The sequence below is a fragment of the Ictidomys tridecemlineatus genome, chromosome 4 (assembly GCF_052094955.1).
Source record: "Ictidomys tridecemlineatus isolate mIctTri1 chromosome 4, mIctTri1.hap1, whole genome shotgun sequence".
NCBI classification, from domain to species: Eukaryota; Metazoa; Chordata; class Mammalia; order Rodentia; family Sciuridae; genus Ictidomys; species Ictidomys tridecemlineatus.
The window spans coordinates 70,242,963-70,262,960 of record NC_135480.1 but is presented as its reverse complement, the minus strand read 5'-3'; the positions used below and the strand labels follow the sequence as shown (position 1 = coordinate 70,262,960).

Genomic DNA, 19,998 nt, shown 5'->3' with positions numbered 1-19,998 from the left:
TGACCTTGTAAACCTCCATATCCTTGTAAAGTCTTCCATGCCCTAATTGCCTCTACAGCAATTTGTGAGTATACGCCAGGATCATATGCAATTTGTTGCTGCTGATCCTCATAAGGTCCCTTTCATAACAACATATCTAGATTTCTCTGAGGATAACCAGCTGCTGCATTTTGCCTAGCTGTCTCCTTGCAAAATTCCTCATTGGCAACCTTCCATAACAGGTATTGACCTCCATTTAGCACAGCTTTACACATATTAGCCCAATCTGCTGGCATCATGTTCAAGTTGTTAATGGATTCGACCAAGCTTACAGTGAAGGGTGCTTGAGGACCATAGGTTGTTACAACCTCTTTTAGCTGCTTGACTGTTTTGAAATTTAAAGCATGGTAAATTTGCTGCCCTCCTACCTCTAATACAGGGCATGTTAATACTTGAGATCCTGTCTCAGGATCCCAACTATCAACTGCGGGGGTTGGGAGCCTCCCAGCATATGGAGTTGGTGCTGTTGATTGGATACTTATGCCCTCTGGTGATAGAAAGGTGTTAGTAGCAGTCTCCTGTAGAGGTGGTGCTGTTGGTTGGACACTTACACCCTCTGATAGAAAGGTGTTAGTAGCAGTCTCCTGTTGTAACTTTTCCCCTGATGGCTTTTTCTGCTTTACACTTTCTTCCTCTGACTAGTTAGAGAGACCTTCTCTTTTACTTGAATCTTTTCCTCTGTCTGACTAACTTGAGAGACCTTCTCTTTTACTTGAATCAATATGTCTTCTCCTTCCTCTACCATTGTCTGAACTGAAGGCTTTGGACTAAGCAAACCATATACCAACGCCCACAATGTAACTCCTCCTTAAAAAGCCATGGGCTACATTTTTGTATTGTATCAACGTATGCCCTGATTGCTCTTGATTTTACTGGGATGCCTCCTTCCTCTAACAATTTACTTAACACTCTTTCGGTTTGTTTTTTACTAATTTCTGATCCCATATTTCTACTATAATGCAACCCAACAAGATGATGCCAAATAAAACCGAGACAGAATGAAATAAAAATGGAACCACACAAAATCATTATATCAGCCTTTTTATCCTCCTGAAATGTCCATCCATCCTTTCTCCATATCTGTTCCTCAGACGCAAATAGTTTTTCCTCAGATGTGAGCGGTTTTTCTTCCGTCTCACTCTTCTCCAGGGACAGGCAACTTAAAACAAAAGTGAAGCAAAACAAAAGAAGAATCTTAAAATGGCTACCCATCCTCTCGCCCTGCCCTCAGGGGTGAGCAGTGTACTTACCCTCAGTCGCTCCCCCTGCAAGCCACCAAATGCCACAGTCTGGCTGGGCACAATTCAGGAGCCACTTGTCAAAAGAAATGAACTTTATTTTTAGAACCACACAGGCCAAACAAAATAGCTCCTGAGGAAAAACCCTCAGAGCCCAACTGCCACCACCGGCTTCTCACAAGCCTCTCCCACAAACACACAAGCCTCTCCCACTCCCACAATCCTCCTGCTCTTGAGGCCAATTGGCTGGGTTGCGTGGGCAGAGCCAAAGAAGTCCTCCAAAGAGCAGCTCCGTGGTCTGAAAGGACAGGGAAACAGCCCAATGAGTATCACCGCAGAGGAGCCAATCAGCTAGATGTTGCTGGGGCCGCTGTGAGCCAATCATCAGCCGGCAGCTGGAAGTTTGCTGGCAGCTGGAAGTTTGCTGGGGCCCCTTCAGCTGTGGCTCTCAACACCTTAGAGTAGTTTTGATTTGCATTTCTCTAATTGCTAGTGATGTTGAACATCCTGGGCCTGACCTAGGCCTGGTCTCCTGCATGGTCCTGGTCCTGGTCTTGAGCTCTGGAGTGGGTCGTATATATGTCTTTGTCTGGTCCTTCCTTGGGTTCCTTTCAGGGACTTGCTGATGTCAATCTGAAAAAAATTATATCAGTGTCATCACTTTCATTAGCCCCCTTTATTCTTCTGGGACCTTTCACATAAAAATAGAAATGGATGATATTCCTTTCCCATTAATAAGACTCAACTTGCCAGTCACAGTGGTGCACACCTGTTATCCCAGCCACTCTAGAGGCTAAGGAAGGAGGATTGCAAGTTTGAGGCCAGCATCAGCAACTTAGCAAGAACTTGTCTCAAAATCATAAAAAAATAAAAAATAGAAAAGGGTGGAGATGTAGCTCAGTGGTAAATCACCACTAGGTTCAATCCCCAGTACCAATAAAATAAAGTAATAACAAAATAAGACTCAACTTCTTCCTGGGTTATAACTTGGAGAGTCATCACAAATAGAAGCTTTGGGGAAAAGTTTTGGGTTAATGTGTGAGTGAGCCTTCTTAAGGCACTTATGAGACCCACATATTCAGCCAAACCATTCAATTCCCTTTTGGTCTTTCAAAAACATTCCCTTATGATATAGAAGACTTTCTCCTGGGATGCAGCTTGTTCAAAAGAAACTTTTGAAGGGCCTGATTCAGCAGTGAAATTAGTTTTGATGTTAATAAACATACAGTCAGCCTTCAATTCTTGAGTTCCACATCTCTATGTGTGTTCAACCAACCTTGATAGAAAATATTTGGAAAATATACTGCATCTGTACACATGTACAGACTTTTAAAATTGTCATTATTTCTTAAACAATACATATAGCAATAATTTATATAGCATTTAAATTCTATTTGGTATCATAAGTATTCTAGATAAATGTGAAAATATGTGGGAGAGTGTGAGTTATATACAAATACTAAATATTTTATATAAGGGATTTGAGAATCCAACACTGAAAGCATGATCCATGAAAGAAAAAAATTGACAATTTGGACTTCCTAAAATTAAGAACTTCTGCTCCATGAAAGATACTGTTGAAAGAAAATGAGAAAACAAGTCAAAGACTGTAAGAAAATAGCTATAAAAGAAATATCAAGAAATTGTATTCAAAATATATAAAGAAAATTCTTTAAACTATATAACTACATAAAAAATCAAACAAATTGAGCAAAAGATGTAAACATACATAATCCAAAGATATAGATTGCAAATAAACTTATAAAAATGCTCGACATCATATATTATTAGGCAATTGCAAAGTAAAACAACAATGAGCAGCAGTACTTTTGGCAAAGTGAAGTTGTTGTAGCCGAGGGCTAGTGCACATGTGGGTGAATTTTAAGCAGGTAGCTGATGTCACTGAAGAGTTAGTCAATGCCTTTAGAATTGGGCTGTTGCTGTCAAGAACTAGTTTTTGAACCATTTCCTTTGGGCAAGGTATCTGTCACCACCTTGATTGCAACATATGTATTTCTAATTAGAAGCACTTTTCTGGCTGTCAAGGAAAGGTACTTCTATGATTATTTTAAGTTTTTGTAAACTTTCCATTATACAGAATAGTGGTTAAGTCCTGGCTCTGGCAATTCTGGAAAAGAGAATAGTAACTCCTGCTTCAAGGATGTGGGATTGAAGAGGGATCATTATCTTAAATTTGATAATAAAGTTTGCTTAAGTAAAGGGGTAATACAAGTTCATGAAATGTCTGCCATTAAATGCTCAATAAATCAAAAGTATCACTACTAAAAAACAAACAAACAGCTGGGCACAGTGACACATGTAATCCCAGTGGCTCAGGAGGCTGGGGCAGGAGGATCTTGAGTTCAAAGCCAGCCTCCTTAATGGCAAGGTGCTAAGCAACTCAATGATACCCTGTCAAAATAAAATACAAAATAGGGCTGGGGATGTGGCTCAGTGGCTGAGTGTCCCTGAGTTCAATCCCCAGTACCCCCTCCCGAAAACAAAACAAAACAAACAAACAAACAAAAAAACCAACGAGATACTTCTATATACCTGCTAGACTGGCTAAATTCCTGAACACTGCCAAATGCTAAAAAAGATGTAAAACAACTTTCAGTTGTTGCTGGTTAAGAATACGAAATAGTACAGCCATTTTTATTAAGTATATTTATAGTATTTATTAAGTATATTTATATGAACACATTTACCTAATTTATTTTTTAATAGTTATTCTTAGGTTACTTTTGAAAACTGAGATATCAGAAAGCTGTCTTTCTTTTACATTGATTATTCATTCAAGAAAATTCCACATAGAGGAGCATATGTGGTTTCGATCCAGTAATTTGGGCTGTAATAATCAAAAAGCTTGGACATTCAGCAAAGATCTTGGGAAAACATCTCTACTGCAAACTGTGAGCAGGAAGGCCATGGTTTGAGATGAAGGGGAAGGAGCTGGTTCTCTCAGAGGCCTCCACTTTTAGTCTTTACAATGTCATGAGGTGCTTAAGGAGCATCTACATTCCATAGACGTGTTAATTTTTTGACCAGGACCTCAACTTTGTCATTTATTCTCCAAGGAAGCAGGACTTCATATTGCAGTTTAACCAAATCAACTCATGATATACAGTAAGAAATAAAGAGAAATAAATGATTTAGATTAACACACTTGGGGTAGTTTGCAAGCACATTGCATGAATCCTGTAATTATATAATATTTACACACGTACTTACATATGTTCACATGAATCATTTTTCTCTGCCTCTTCAACCCTCTTGGCTGATAGTCTGGTTACAGGGACTGGAACTGATGTTGAAAGGGATGTGAATTAATAAGGTGTTGCCTGTAGCTGGCATACAAACTTACGAAGACAAGTACACTTAGCATAGCTGTAGCTCTTTGATTGGCCTAGTGAGCAGTTATGGATTTTATCGGCATTTCTTGGGCAGATGAAGTATCACAGTGTCATAATAAGTATCACTTGGGTAGTTAGAACGTCATGAATATTTAGTGTATCATGAATATTTGGTCCATCTCTTTTCTATCCTCCCCCTTTTAAAAAAATCTTCCTCCTCTTTCTCCCACAAAATTATTAACAATCATAATGACAATAACGACAACCTTTTATGCCTATTGTATTAGAGCAGTGTAAGATTTTTACAGTAAATAATTTGTTTTAATCTGCATAGAAGTTCTGTCAAGAGGTCTTATTTTCTATACTTTAAAGTTGAGGTATCAGAATCTCACAGATGTGAAGTAATATTTCCTTTAGCACTGTCTTTGCTGATTTTGATTACTCTGAAAAGAGCTGTTCATATATGGAAAAGAAGAATATCTTTACCTTTCCTTGCTCCTTGTCTCTGTTTATATAAGTGAAGTCCAATGAATATGACAGCAGACAATATCAAAGTAGATAGCAAAACAGTGCCTCCTATTATGACTTGATAGGAACTGGAGGGCTCGGCATCTGAAATTCAGATGTGTCCCCTGTTAGTTTCAATGGAAAAGAGTTGTTCCCACATTTATTTCTTGCTCAGTGAATCCGCAATCCCTCCCTCCAATAATTGTATTCTGGGGATGCTCCGTCTATCTACATTTCATTCCTGACCTAGTTAGTCAGTAAGTGCATGCTTCCTTTTAAATATTTTCTTACTTAGTTTATTTGTTCAGCAAATAAATTCATTTCTGAAGTAGAATAATTAGCAGTGTGACAAAGTGTAATGGAATTGAAAGTATTAATGAAAGAGTAGGTGGGGGAGTCAATCAATGGAAGCTTGACCATGCTGAGGTTGCTAGCCTGGGATAGCCTGGAGGAATCCAGGGAACAGAAGTCTGAAAAACCTATGAAAACAGAAGTAAACAAGAACTGGAAGTTGTGGTTAAAGAGTGAGATAAAATTTGCTTCCTAATAAAAATCAATTTGTCATTCATGTAATGGGAATAAAACACATGTAAATATAAATATACTCTTTTCTGCTGAATTCTGGAAAAAATCATATTTCCAAGTAAAGTAAACCCAAAATTAAAATGCTATTTTGAATTTTGTACTTAATGCAAATATTTCCAAAGAATTAATGATGCTGTTCTGGAAAAAAAAAAAAAAAGCATTTCCAGTAAGTACCATACAGAATGTCATTATTTTTCTCATGTAAGACTTTTTTGTAACTTCAAGAAAAAGAAACCACTTTTTTAAATAAATGGAAGGGAGATTTTAATATAGATGTAATGAAGAAAAGCACATGTGTATCTTTATTAGGTATCAGTGTTAACCAACACTAATGGTAACTGATTATTAATTCTATTCACAATTTCTCACTTTATTTACTTCATAATTGTCTTCAACTCTTTTTATCTTCTACCAGAAAGATTGAGATTTGGTTCTGCTTTTGTCTTGTATTTTTTTTCCATATAAAGTTGAGCAACTGCATACAGTAAGATGTATTCCTTATCTTTGATTACACAGGAATGTAATTGAAGTTGTCAGAGGTCATGTACCTTCTGAAAGGCTTTGCTTTAGAAATAAACCATCTCATTTGGTATATCTGATGCTTCTAATTTGTGTCTTGAAGGAAAATGTTTTAAAATTGAATTTTCACCATTCTTAAAATTATGGATTTTTGTTAGTTTTTTTTTTAATTATTTTTCCTTTTTCTTTTGGTACTAGTGATTGAACCCAGAGGTGTTTAACCACTTAGTCCCATCCACAGCCCATTTTATTCTTGAGATAGGATCTTATTAAGTTGCTGAGGCTGTCCTTGAATTTGGGATTCTCCTGCCTCACCCACCCCAGTTGCTGGGATTACAGGTGTGTTCTAATATGTGTGCTTGATTTTAATTATTTGATTATTGTTTTAAACAAATTTAAAGATATTCGTATGTCTGAAGTAAAAAATATGTTTAAATTAGGGCTTTCACAGGTAAAAATAACTGCCTTTGTTAAGAAAAACTATCTAAAATGTGGAAACAACATAAAAGGTGACAAACTACATACCTTTTCAATGTCATCTTAGAATTTATCTAATAGTAAAACTGTCTAAAGATCATCTGATTTAAATGAATAAAATTTCTTTATAGTTTTATTGTCCCAATGGACATTAAATTTGTGATATTTTTAGGTTTCCTTTTTTCATTGATTTTTGAACTATCTTTGTTAGCCTAGTCCTTCCCTCATTTACACATTAATTAAAATCATAGCACCTGGTTTACATGTATTTATATGAGAATTATATTTTTAACACTTTAAAAATTATAATTTGATTCATTTTCTTCTCCTTCCTTGTAACCTCTCTTCATGTTCTGCAAGGATAGGTACTATATGTTTGCCATTATGTCATTCTCAGCAAATAGCATGTGCTGGCTCATGGAAGTTGATGAGTAAACATTTTTGAACAAATATGAAAATGAATGTGTAATAGTGGATATGTGGCATTTATATATCTGAGATTCTGGAGTGCTGGATGAGCTGTCATGGGAGTGTTCTAAGGTGATAAAAGCTATCAGGGTGCAGAGGCACACTACAATCCAGGTGCCAAAACCTGATCTTGACATGAAGCATTTACATGGCTGGAAAAGGACAGAGGCCTGTAAGTAGCCCTAGGAATTGCATGCAGTGCAAGAAAAGGGGTGTGGGGGGGATCTTTTGGGGAAATTTGGGTTTTAATTAAGATAAAAAAGTAGATGGAACTTGAGGGAGGAGATGAAAGATGTTGAGGAATTTTTTTCAGAGGAAAAGTTTAGGTTGGAGAATTGGGAGCACTGGGAGGTTGATTCAAATTAGAGAAAGTTGGGATAAGTAACCTGCATTACAACTTAAAACTGGATCATACAAAACCCCTCTCCTTTGAGCATCTCTCTTTCCTCTCTTCTGGTCTCACAGTCATTCTCCCTCTTATTGATGGCACCAGGCTCTGGCTCCCATACCACTCTCCAGGCTAGTTCTGCCACTGTCATTAGTGACCTCAGTGCCTACATGAGGTCAAGCCATCCCAAACTCTTATCTTCATTGAATTCTTTGCCAATAAAAATTGAATGATTTCTTTGTTTAATTTACTATATTAGGTAGTGGATTTTAAATGATTAGAAAAAATTCAAACCTCCCATCTTCATAAAACTTACTCTATAATGAGTTACACTGACATTAAATAAATAAATGCAAAGGAAATAGATGCTTATATTTGGTTTGGTACCAAGGTTATGAGAACAACAAGGTTCTATGACAGAGAATAGTGCCAAAATCTAATTCGGCTAGATGAGCAGTAAAAGGAAGCTTCTTTAAGGAAGTAATATTTTAGCAAAGATTAGATGAATAAATAGACGTTATCTATATGAAGAATAGAGAAAATAATTGAAAAAATACAATAGGACTTGGCATAAATCAAGAAGGAAGGTAGAATGTAAATGACCAAAATCATGACTGTCTATCTGTGAGGAATTCTTACCTGTGTTTAAACTTAAAAGAATTATTTTAGCAGGACATTTAGGTAGAGGAAAGATCTAACAAAATATCTGAGGAGGAACCTTGAAAAGGCAATGTAGGAGAGACTGGTGTATTGAGATCTAAAGAGGAGATTAGATTGTAGTTTTTGATGAAGAGGCCTCAGTTTCATGGAGGTGTTAAGTCAGTTGGGGATTGAAAAAGTCTGGTGAGGAAAGGAAAGGAGGAAGTAGAAAAAGAAAAGGAAATTGTCAAGGCTGCTGTGGTGTGATGGAAGAGAGCAGAAGCAGGAGTGCAGCATACCTGGTAGGTAAGTAAGGGAAGAGAGACAACTGACCTGCTATGGACACTTGCCCTTCCTTTTTCTGATTTAGGATTGGGTTCCAGATGGAACATGTCGGGTTCGCCTTTGCAGAATCTCTGAATAGGAGAAATGTGGTTACGTGGAACAGTCCATCATGGTCCTGGGTCTGAAACTCAGACACAGGTGGAATTTCTTCTCCTTGAGAATTTATCCACTGGACCTTCGGCTTAGGGAACCAGCCTTCTGACATGCACTCCAGTTGGGTTTCTCTGGTCTTAGTAACCTCCATGTGGAAGTGAGGAGCTGAGCCTAGAGCTGAGAAGAGAAAGAAATGCTCATTTTCACACACACACACACACACACACACACACACACACACACACATGTCTATGTTTCTCTGAAGAGTTGGGGCTGCTGACTAGATCATAGTGCATAGAGCAGAAACTGAGGCTCTGAAAATATCTTGGCCGTAACTGATGGAGATTCAGACAAGAGATGAGTCCAACACTGTTCAATACAAATGGTGCTTGCTCATTTCTTTCTTCCTTTTTCTTCTTCTTTATTTTTTTCTTTTGATATCAGAGGTTGAATACAGGGGCACCTAACCATTTAGCTATCAGCTGCATTCTTAGCCCTTTTATTTTTTATTTTGGGACTGGGTCTCACTAAGTTGCTTAGGGCCTTGCTAAGTTGCTGAGGCTGTCTTTGAACTCATGATCCTCCTGCCTTAGCCTCTCAAGCCACTGGTTATAGGCATGCACCACTATACCTGACCCTGCCCATTTCTTGACTCCCACCATGATTCTATTATCTTCTATTTATCTCTAAACCCTGAAGGTAGCCTGATCCTAGCAGTGGTATACAGAATTATGAAAAAGGCTATTGTATTAGCCACCTCCATTTCTCTTACAACCTCTTCTTTATGTTTCCAAGGAACATGGATCAGAGAAGGAAATCTATCCTAGAGTAAACTCACTCTAAAGAGGTTTCAAGGGCAGAACCTGGACCATTACCTGCCACTTTCAGTTCGATCAATGTATCACTGTGGAAGGAGTCATGCTGGAACCCACAGTAATACTGTCCATCATCAGAGGTTTGGATGTTGAAGATTCTCAGGACCATAATGCCTTTACTGATAGCATCTCTCACAAGCTTTGTCCTCCCTGAGTACTCCTCCATGACTTCCTTGGGTTGGTCGCTCCCATCCTTGTACAGGTGTACAATCTGGGAGGACAGGGAGCGGGACCAGCTTATCTGCATGTTCTCAGCACTCTGCTGAGATGAGAGAAAGCAAGGTAGCTCTGCTTCACCACCCAGCACAGCCACCACAGGCTCATGGGGCCCTTGGATTTGGAATGCCCCTGAAAAAAAGAGAAACAGAGATGGAGTCAGAGAGGACTGAGGTCAAAGAAGGGGCAAGAGATGTTGAAAGTAGAACAGTGGGCCTGCCATGCACTCCCCCCATGATGTACTGGGCCTCCACAGGCCCAAAGCCCCAGAGCCAAGAGATGTTGAAAGTAGAATAGTGGGCCTGGGCTAGAGTGAAGCTCACAAGGCACCTAGGGGGTCATGATTTAAGAAGGCCTTGCTCAGGGCTATGCAAGTGCACAGGCAACAAGCTCCTAAGAGTGAGTGCTTCTTTAAATTTTGATCCTTGGAAATGTTACCTAACTCACCTAGTTCCTTGTGGGAGTGGGAGGTTGGTGAGGAGCTGAAAAGTTAGACTCCTGGATTTGGGAAAGAGATGCAATAACTTCTTTGGGTTAGAGTCTGTCCTCAACTAGGAAGGGTAATCCCAAGGCTTTGTGCTTGTGCTACTGAAGGAGAGTTACTGTAATAATGAAGGAGATTAAAAAAAAATGAACTCTGAGATATAAGGCAAGGGGCAGAATAGAAGAGAACACAGAGGGAGGGAGGAGAGAAGAAGGGTTCACACATGAACTCTAGTGGTTTGGGAGTGAATAACTGGACAACTGTGTCTACAGAGAATCCAAAACAGCCCAGTAGGAAACATGACTGAGAACGGATAGTAGTGTTTGCCATAAGCAAGGGATGAGACAATGGGGCATGCAATCTTTTATGTTTGCAAGGTCTTATTCTGTCATTTCATGAGATTCTAAGAACTTGTGCTTCTTAATTACAATGTGAGGCTTCTTCACTTCTTCTCAATTCTTGCTGTACCACATGCACACTTGCACTCATGTGTGCATGTGTGTGTGTGTGTGTGCGTGCGTGCGTACACACACACACACATACACACACACACACACACACACCATATGCACTCACCAGTAGGCCTGGATCAAGAGATGCAAGAATAATGCCTGGTACTTAGTAAGGTTAAAAAGCTAATTTATTTACTTTTATTTTTCCCAGATTCTCAAAGAATTTATTTGTATTTTTGTCTACTTTCTTCTGAGTTTTCTTTCTTTTTTTTCCACTCACTCTTTTGTATCATAGAACCAGAGACTCAGAATAGGAAAGAGAAACAGGAGTTCCTACCTGCAACCTGGAGACAGAGATAGAGTGAGAAGAGGCTGCCATGGTACATTGGAGAGACTCGCTGCTTCTTTGGTGACCCAGGAAGGGCAACCCCAAGGATATGTGCTCGTGCTGCAGAAGGAAAGGCTGAAATAATGAAAGAGATAAAAAGGTGAACTCTGAGATATAAGGCAAGAGGCAGAATAGAAGGGAACACAGAAATCTCACTCCCAGGCAGGAGGGGCATATCTTTGGTGCTAATGTTAGAAACAGACTAAGCTTCTTGTTCCTTTTCCTACGAATTTCAGGACTCTGGTTTTTAGTCCTCTCAGGGACACCCAGGCTTCCACAGTCTTGCTATTCCTCACACATATCTGGCTGCTTCTACTTATTTTTCTTCACTGGTTCCCCTTTCTCACCCTACAGCTTAGTCTCTTTTGGTGATTTCTTACAATCTCATGGCTTGCTATATTCTGGATCTTGAATGTCCTCCAAGGGCAAATGTGTTGGAGGCTTAGTTTCCAGTCTGTGGCACTGTTGGGAGATGGTGGAACCTTTAAGAGAAGGAACCTAGGTCATTGAAAGGCATGCCCTTGAAGGGGATATTGAGACCCAGTCCCTCCTCTCTACTTCTCTGCCACCATGAGGTGAGCAGCCTTCTCTGCCATGCACTCCCCACCATGATGTACTGTGCCTCCACAGGCCCAAAGCCCCAGAGCCAAGTGACCACAGACTGAAATGTCTGAAATCGTGAGTAAAATAAGTATTTGCTTCTTAGAATTTTATTTTTTGATATTTTGTTACAGCAATAGAGGGCTGACTGTTGGCTCCAGCTATCTTTTACATGCTGGTGACTCACTTCTAATTGTACATCTTGTAATGTCTGGGGATCCAGTAGCCTGAATTTGCTTCTAGAGGTTCCAGGAGCTTATGGACCCCCTCCTCCTTGGAGTAGGAGGAGAAGCAAGTGGGTTCTATCAGTACCTGCCTGCTTACTTTCCTTTGCTTGCCCAGAGATGAATTCTGATGTTCCCTACCAGGATATGAAAAATATTGTAACTAGCAGTGAAGAAGGGACTGTAGCACTCTCAGAAACAACTGCAATATGGAAATTTGGTGGCTACAACTATGAAGTTTGCTTTCCTGGGCCCAGGGCCCGGAGATCCTATTGCTCAGAGTGTGTCTAGGAAGGGGTTGGTCCAAAGAATAGAGAGGAAGAGAATTCCAAAGGTCATCTCTCTTCATATGGAATGATATTCTTTATATGTGGGTGAATGAACCTTGATCAATGGAGGCATGTGGTATGACTAATGCAGAGTCTTAGAGGACTGTGACAACAACTCCAAAGACTAAGCATATAATTATTTTATGGAGTAGGAAGTAAGTCCTGACCTTTTGGATATGATGACACATGGAAAAAAAATGATACCACTTTTTCATACTGTAGTAAACTGGAAGGAGATTTGTAGACATTTACATAGGCTTCATAAAAAATAAATTTTAAAATATCCTATCATTATGATAAGAAAATGAAGTAGAAATTATTAGGAAGCATATTAAATATTTAATTTCAAAGGTTTAAGTATAAATATCTTAAATTTTTATAGCATTTGAAATTGCTTTAATAAATACCTTTATTTCTCATTTTATACTTGAAATGACTACAGATAATTATCAATTATAATTACTGATCATGATCTTTTCAACTTCATTATAGTCACCATTGGTGAGATATTTTATTTGCTCAAGTTGATGATATAAATTTAAAAATATTTTTATTTTCATTTTTGAATCAAATTTAAGGAATTTAATAGTTCTTTCTTTTTTAAACAATATAATATTGACATTTTTTGGTGAAAATTCGAATGACTTTGAAATCCAATCAATTTTTTCTTATTATTTCAAAATAAGGATGATCCCAGCAAGTTATTTTGTGGATTCTGAAGTTTTATGTAGAAAGCCGAAAAGACCAATTAGCCAATATAATACTGAAGAAGAACAAAATTGGATGATTGACATTACCTGACTTCAAACTTACTATAAAGCTATAGAAAGCAAGACAGTTTGGTATTTGTGAATGAATAAACAGATAGATCATTGGAATAGAATAGGGGGCCCAGAAATAGATGCATACTGATATAGTCAATTGATCTTTGACAAAGGAGTAAAAGTAATACATTTGAGCAAAGACTTTCTTTTCAACAAATGGTGTTGAAACAATCTTCACATGTGAAAAACGGACTCTACATATAGACATTACATCCTTCACAAAAATGAACTCAAAGTGGACCATAGATTCAAATGTAAAAACAAAACTATAAAAATCCTAGAAGGTAACAGGAAAATAATTTAGATGACCTTGGGTTGGACAATGGCTTTTTAGGTCCATCAAAGGCATGATCCATGAAATAAAGAATTGATAATTTGAATTCATTAAAATAAAAAACAGTAAATCTTTAGCTTGCAGGATTTATATACTATGTTAAAATAATTATTTTTGCAATTGGTTTCACATTAGCAGTTACAAATTGACAGAAATATCTAAGGACAAAGTTTATAGTCTGTTATTTTGAACTCCATTTAGGAACATTGGCTTGGCCTCCTTTGCCACTTATATCCATTGAATCCAAGATAAGACCAAATCTGTGCTCTTTAGATGCCTGTATCTTGAACTCCCCCAGGAGCTCTATGATCTCCTTTTTTATGATAGGTAGAAACATTCAGTGCAGTTGACTGGTGGAGATGCTAGCTAGGTAATTGAGAATTTTCTTGGTCAAACAGAATGTACAGTTGCTGTAGCTGATTAAATGTTACAGATGTTCACTCTTTGCTGCTTGTCTTGCACCACCATCTAAGTGACAATCTGGTGAAAAAAAAAAAACCAGCCTAAGACATTCTGTAGGCTGAAAAAGAATAAAGTTCAACTGGTATGTTTTATCTTGGGAAGGGGGGGGGTGGGTGTTGGAGGGAGGCTCTGAATCCAAGCCTCTTGAAAGTTTAGGAAATGCCAGGTTACCAACAAAATTTATGGCAACTATCTCATTGGGCAAAATAAACTCAACTGGATTCTTTTTAGCTGACAGAGCCAGATCCCCATCAGCAGCAGGAAAGGGACTATTTGTGGAAACCATGCATAAATCTAAGAAGCTGTTGATAGAGATGATAATCTTTTTTTAAAAAAAAATTCTTTTGTAGTTGTAGATGGACAGCATGCCTTTATTTTATTTGTTTATTTTTATGTGGTGCTGAGGATTGAACCCAGTCCTCATACTAGCAAGGCAAGAGCTCTACCACTAAGCTACAGCTCCAGCCCTAAGATGATACTCTTAATAAAGTATCTCAGTGCTCCTCAAATAAATGTTTATACCAAAATCTTTTTATGCAAACTCACTGCAAGATTAAAATATCTGATGCAATTTTTCTAGTATTTCCTTTGTCTTTCTCTCATACCACTTATATTTATGAAGGAACCCAAAGGAAATGATTGAAAAAGGAAAACAGAAATAAGCCTTATTGTTCTATAAAGTTCAGGAGTTGATGAAAAATGGGGTTTGGGATTCTCTAAAACAATTCTCCCGTAGTGGTACATCATATTTGTAGTTAGAAGTCTTACCTATTAAGAACTCAAATTTAGAACATACAGATTGCCAACTCCCAAGCACAATTTTCTTTGGAATTTTGAACAATCCCACGAGGATATTCATTTTCTTGGTCAAACAGAAGGTACAGTTGCTGTAGCTGATTAAATGTTACAGATGTTCACTCTTTGCTACTTTGCAGGGCTCCATCTAAATCACCAGTCAGTTGAAGGAAGAAAAAGAAAGATTTTCCATAGCACTTTCACTTTAAAATACTCATACCTACATACACTTCCACCCTGAACATGTTTATTAAAGGGTTACCACCAGATATGGTTAAATTTTTCTTCATAACATCTTGGTTGAGGTACAAGTCACATGTCATAAAATTCACACCTTAAAAGCATACAATCTTCTTTCCCTGTGGATTTGCCTTTCCTGAACATATCATATAAATGGAATCCCAATTTGTGACCTTTTGTGTTTGGCTTCTTTCACTTGGCATAATTCATTGAAGGTTCATCCATGTTGTAGCATGTATTAGCACTTCATTCCTTTAAATTCCATTACATGGTCATAACATATTTATTTATAAGTTGGTGGACATTTATTTTCTTTTTTAGCTATTATGAAAATGTTTTTATGCATATTCATGTACAAGTTTTTGTATGGATATATCTTTTTGATTCTCCAGGTGAGGAATTTTTGGGTCAGATGGGACCTCTGTGTTTGATATTTTTTAATACCTTAATTTTATTTATTGACTGTTAAATGTGGTGCTGGGGATCAAACAGTTGCCTCACATATGCTAGGCAAGCCCTGTACTACTGAGCTACAACATCAGCCCCTCTATGTTTAATATTTTGAGGAACTGTCAAACTGTTCTCCAGAGTGGCTGCACCATTTTGCATTTGCACCAGTAATGTATGCGGGTTCCAATTTTTCCACACTCTTATTTCACTTTATTTTTCCTTTACAGGGGATTGAACACAGGTTTGCTCTTCTACAGAGCTATATCCCCAGCTCTTTTATTTATTTATTTTTAAAAATTTGAGACAGAGTCTTGCTATTTTGTCCAGACTGCTCTTAAACTTGGAATCCTCCTGCCTTGGCCTCCTGAGTTGCTGGGATCACAGGTGTGTGCCACCATGCCAGACTCTCCATATTCTGGCAGCACTTGTTATTGCCTTTCTTCTTTTTATTTTAGCTATGTCTATGGTTTAAATATTTTTCCCCTCCAAAATCTATACTGAAATTTAATTGCCATTATGGGGTTATTGAGAGGTGGGTCTATTAAGGGGCTACTAGGCCATGGGAGGAGTCTACTGTCATGAATGAAGTCAGGTCACTATCATAAGAGGGGTGAAGTATCACTGGAGCAGGGTCCTGATAAAGGGATAACATTTGGCCCTCTTTGTTGTCTATCTCTCGCCCTCTCTGTCACCCTTCCACCTTTTTCATGAGATGATGCTGCATATATGAAGACCCTCACCAGATGTTGGTGTCATGCTCTTGCACTTTTTCGCCCCCAGAACCATGATTCAATTCTCTATTTTATGCATCTGTCAGTCTGTGGTATTCTGTTATAGCAACAGAAGATGGACTAAAAAAGACAGCCTTGTTCATTGTAGCACTATTCACCGTAGCCAAGGAGTTGAAACAACCTATTTGTTCATCTACTTCCATCAACTGATGAACGGACAAAGAAAATGTGGCACGTATACAGCGTGGAATACTATTCATGCCCCAAAAAGAATGAAATTCTGTCATTTTTAAGGACATGGAGATCATTATTACATAATGTGAAATTATGTAATGAAAATGAAATTATGTAATTCATACTGTGAATTATGAAATTATGGAGATCATTACATAATGTTAAATAATCCATGCATAGTCTTACTCATATATAGAATATTAAAAATTGATCTCAGAAGCTGAGTAGAATGGTAGTTACCAGAGGCTGGGGACAGTAAGTCAAGGGAGGGATGGAAAAGCTTAATCAATGAGTACTGAGTTACAGTTAAATAAGAGCAAGACGCTCTGGTGTGCCATGACACAGTAGGATGACTATGCATAACAGTAATTTACTAAACATTTCAAATAGCTAGAAAGTAGATTTTGAATGATTTTACCATTAAGAAATGATCAATGTTTGAAGAGATAGAAATGCTTGATCTGGTTTAAACATTATAGAATGTGTACTTGAACTGAATTATTATAGGCTACCCCATTAATATGTACAGTTTTTATATTTTTATGTATCACTTAAAATAATTTTTAAAACAGAGACTAAGACACTAGCCTAGGCAACATGAAGTGTTATTCCATTGTTGTCTTGGTTTGCACTAAGGATGCTGAGTGTTTGTCAAGTGCTTATTGGTCATTTGCATATCTTCTGTGGCAAAATGCCTATTCAGATCACTTGCCCATTTAAAAATTGTGTTTTAATCTTTTTATTGAATTATAAGAATTCTTTATATATCCTGGATGCAGATATCTTATTAAATATTCTATTTGCAAATATTTTCTCTTGTTCTGAAGGTTGTCTTTTTTCTTTATTAATATCATTCTTTGCAGCAAAATGTTTTAAATTTTGATGAAATCCAATCTAATTTATTTTGGTTTCTTGTGCTTTTGGTATCATATCTAAGAATAGACAAACAGATCAACAGAATAGAGTTCAAAAATAAACACTCCATTTATTGTCAATTGATGTTTGACAAAGGGTGCCAAGACAGGTCAATAGGAAAATAAAAATAACAAGTGGTATGGGATAACTGGATATTCACAGACAAAAGAATGAAACAGAATTCCTACCTCACCATATACAAAAATCAATTCAAACAATGAACCCAAATGTAAGATCCAAAATTAGAAAATTCTTAGAAGAAAAATAGGAGTTAATATTCATAATTATGAATAATTTTAATGGAATTTATTTTCAAATATTTTAGTATATATGTATTCTCTTTGCTAAAATGGATCTATTTGAGAATGTGTGTGCATAACTTTCCTTCAGATACTTTGCAAATCCCTTGTTGGAATGTGCTGAATTCAGGAAGATGAGAAAGGAAAACTGACATCTTGCCTTTAAGTTAATATTGTTCACTTATAAGGCTAAATAATACATTATGGAACATAGCCAAGAAAAATACTTTGCACCTAGAGTGACACCCCTCACCTACTTGGCTCTGACACTGTGGATGGCTGCAGCATCCCTTTTTCACCTAACCACCTGCCCTGGCAGCACAAATGGCTACTTTGCTCCTCTCCACCTAAATCTTTAAATCTGAGTTCTTCAGGATGGGAAGGAAAGTGGAAATAAAGGAAAAAAGGAAAGGAAGAGAAGAAGGGGAAGGGGAAAGCTATGTGTTGCATTTTGTATGTAAAAAAATTGTGAAAACCTAGATGGGAAAGAAACCTCCTGATCAGTATTACCACCATCGAAGTTCTCTTGAAGAGCCTTTTCATGCATATCCTATAGTTTGAAGACTACAGATGTAGGCATCACGAAGTAAATGCAATGGAAACACCTAGAAGACCCTTCCCACCTCAGAACCCTGGCAAGCAGGGTCTAAAACCTCTTAGTTGGCATTCTTGTACAGAAGGCTCTAGTTTTCCACCTCTTTCCTTCTTTCTATTCTTTCATCCTGCTCTCCTGCCAGGAAGCACAGCACTCTGTCCTCACCTCCTCTGTGCTGTAGAACCTTGCATGGGACAATGACATGGCCCTTTCTTCAAGCTTCCTCTTTCTTCAACTTGGGGAAGGATCCTCTTTATAGACCTCAGGAGAGACTTACCTTCACATTTCTTGCAAGATTCCAAATATCTGGGGTATATTTGCCTAGAAATTTTTCTTTCAGGGATTCAGGATTGGGAGAAATGAGTTCATCTGAGTTACAGAAGAAAACAAAAAGGAAGTTGGAAGGAGCCCTGAGCAGGAATCAAGTCAGATTATCTAGGAAAGAAACCCACTGGCAGTACTAAGTTCAACAAAGCAGCATTATTGGGTAAGTTTTATAACTACCATTGTAAAGAAAAAAAACTGAAAATGAAAGAAAAAACTACAAAAGGAAAAAACCAAAGAGCACAGATTAGACAGGCTGATTTCATACAAATTAATGATTAACAACCTCAACAGAGCCTGAAACACTCCATGGGCATTATACTAGGTTTCTCTAATATCTTCCTTCACCTACTTTCTGTAAAGGCTTTGCCCATCTTTTTCTCTCTTTGGTCAAAAATAAAATTTAGATTAAAGCTAGAAATTTGCTAAAAGTTTATTTTATACACACAAACCCAAACCAAACCCCAGATAGTTCACAAACTGGAAGACCTTGAACTGAAAGTGTGGGAAGCCTCCTTAAGCACTAGTATTTTCTCCATATCCAGATTCAGAGAAAAAGCAGGCGGAGAGATGAGTGTTGAGGAGAAAGAAAGGCTCTATTCAAGTATGCAAAGAATGGAGAGGAGGGAGGTCACAAATTAGCCTCTCATCTCCAGGGAGTTGAAGGATCACAGGTATAGGGTAGGAATACCGAGGGAGAAAGGTAGGCTAGAGTTCAGAAATAAACACTCCATTTATTGTCAATTGATGTTTGACAAGGGTGCTCTTGGGAAGGGGGGGTGGGTGTTGGAGGGAGGCTCTGAAGGGGAGGAAAGTTTTATGTCTTTTCTGGGAGTAGACAAAAAAACCCAGGAATTTAGGTGCTACCTCTTTCTATTTCTGTTTTAGTCACCTTTTTCATTGCTGTGACCCAAAGACCTGATAAAAACAATGTAAACTAGGAAAAATTTATTTTGACTCACAATTCAGAGGTCCGGAAGATGGCTGGCTGACTCCACTCTTCAGGGTCTGAGTAGGACAGAAGGCCATGGCAGAAGAAAGGGCTCAGTACAGGGCAGCAATAAGCAGAAAGAGAGAGCTCCACTCACCAGGGACAAAATATAAACCCCAAGGCCACACCCCCAGTGACCTGCTTCCTCTGGCAATGCCCTACCTGCCTACAGTTACCACCCAGTTAATCCATATCAGCAGGTTCATTGGCTATTAGATTATAGCTCTCCTAGTCTTTTCATTTCACCTCTAAATATTCCTGCATTGTCTCACACATGAACTTTGGAAGACACCTCATATCTATTTTTTAAATATTTTTTCCATTTTTTAATTTGTTCTACTTAGTTATACATGACAGCAGAATGCATTTCAATTCATTGTAAACAAATAGAACACAACATTTCAATTCTCTGGATGTACACAATGTAGAGTTGTGCCATTCATGCAATCATATATGTACCCATAATTACCACATGGTACTGGTGTCCATCTCATTCCACTATCTTTCTTGTCCCATGCCCCCTCCCTTTTGCCCAATCCAAAGTTCTTCCATTCTTCCCATGTCCCTTCTCCAAATATGGATCAG

General features: G+C 37.9%; 1 protein-coding gene across 1 annotated transcript; it reads right to left on the bottom strand.

Moving 5' to 3' along the window:
- Window positions 1–1,354: 1,354 nt before the first annotated feature.
- LOC110597929 (butyrophilin-like protein 10) lies at window positions 1,355–19,515 on the bottom strand. The gene is made up of 8 exons (XM_021725188.3): window positions 19,385–19,515; window positions 14,608–14,782; window positions 11,016–11,141; window positions 9,527–9,874; window positions 8,547–8,828; window positions 5,117–5,242; window positions 4,509–4,581; window positions 1,355–1,910 (listed from the first exon to the last, which is right to left on the bottom strand). Exons 2-8 carry the CDS (start codon window positions 14,696–14,698, stop codon window positions 1,889–1,891), a joined length of 1,068 nt encoding a protein of 355 aa, XP_021580863.2. The 5' UTR covers window positions 14,699–14,782; window positions 19,385–19,515; the 3' UTR covers window positions 1,355–1,888.
- Between the last annotated feature and the right edge of the window lie 483 nt (window positions 19,516–19,998).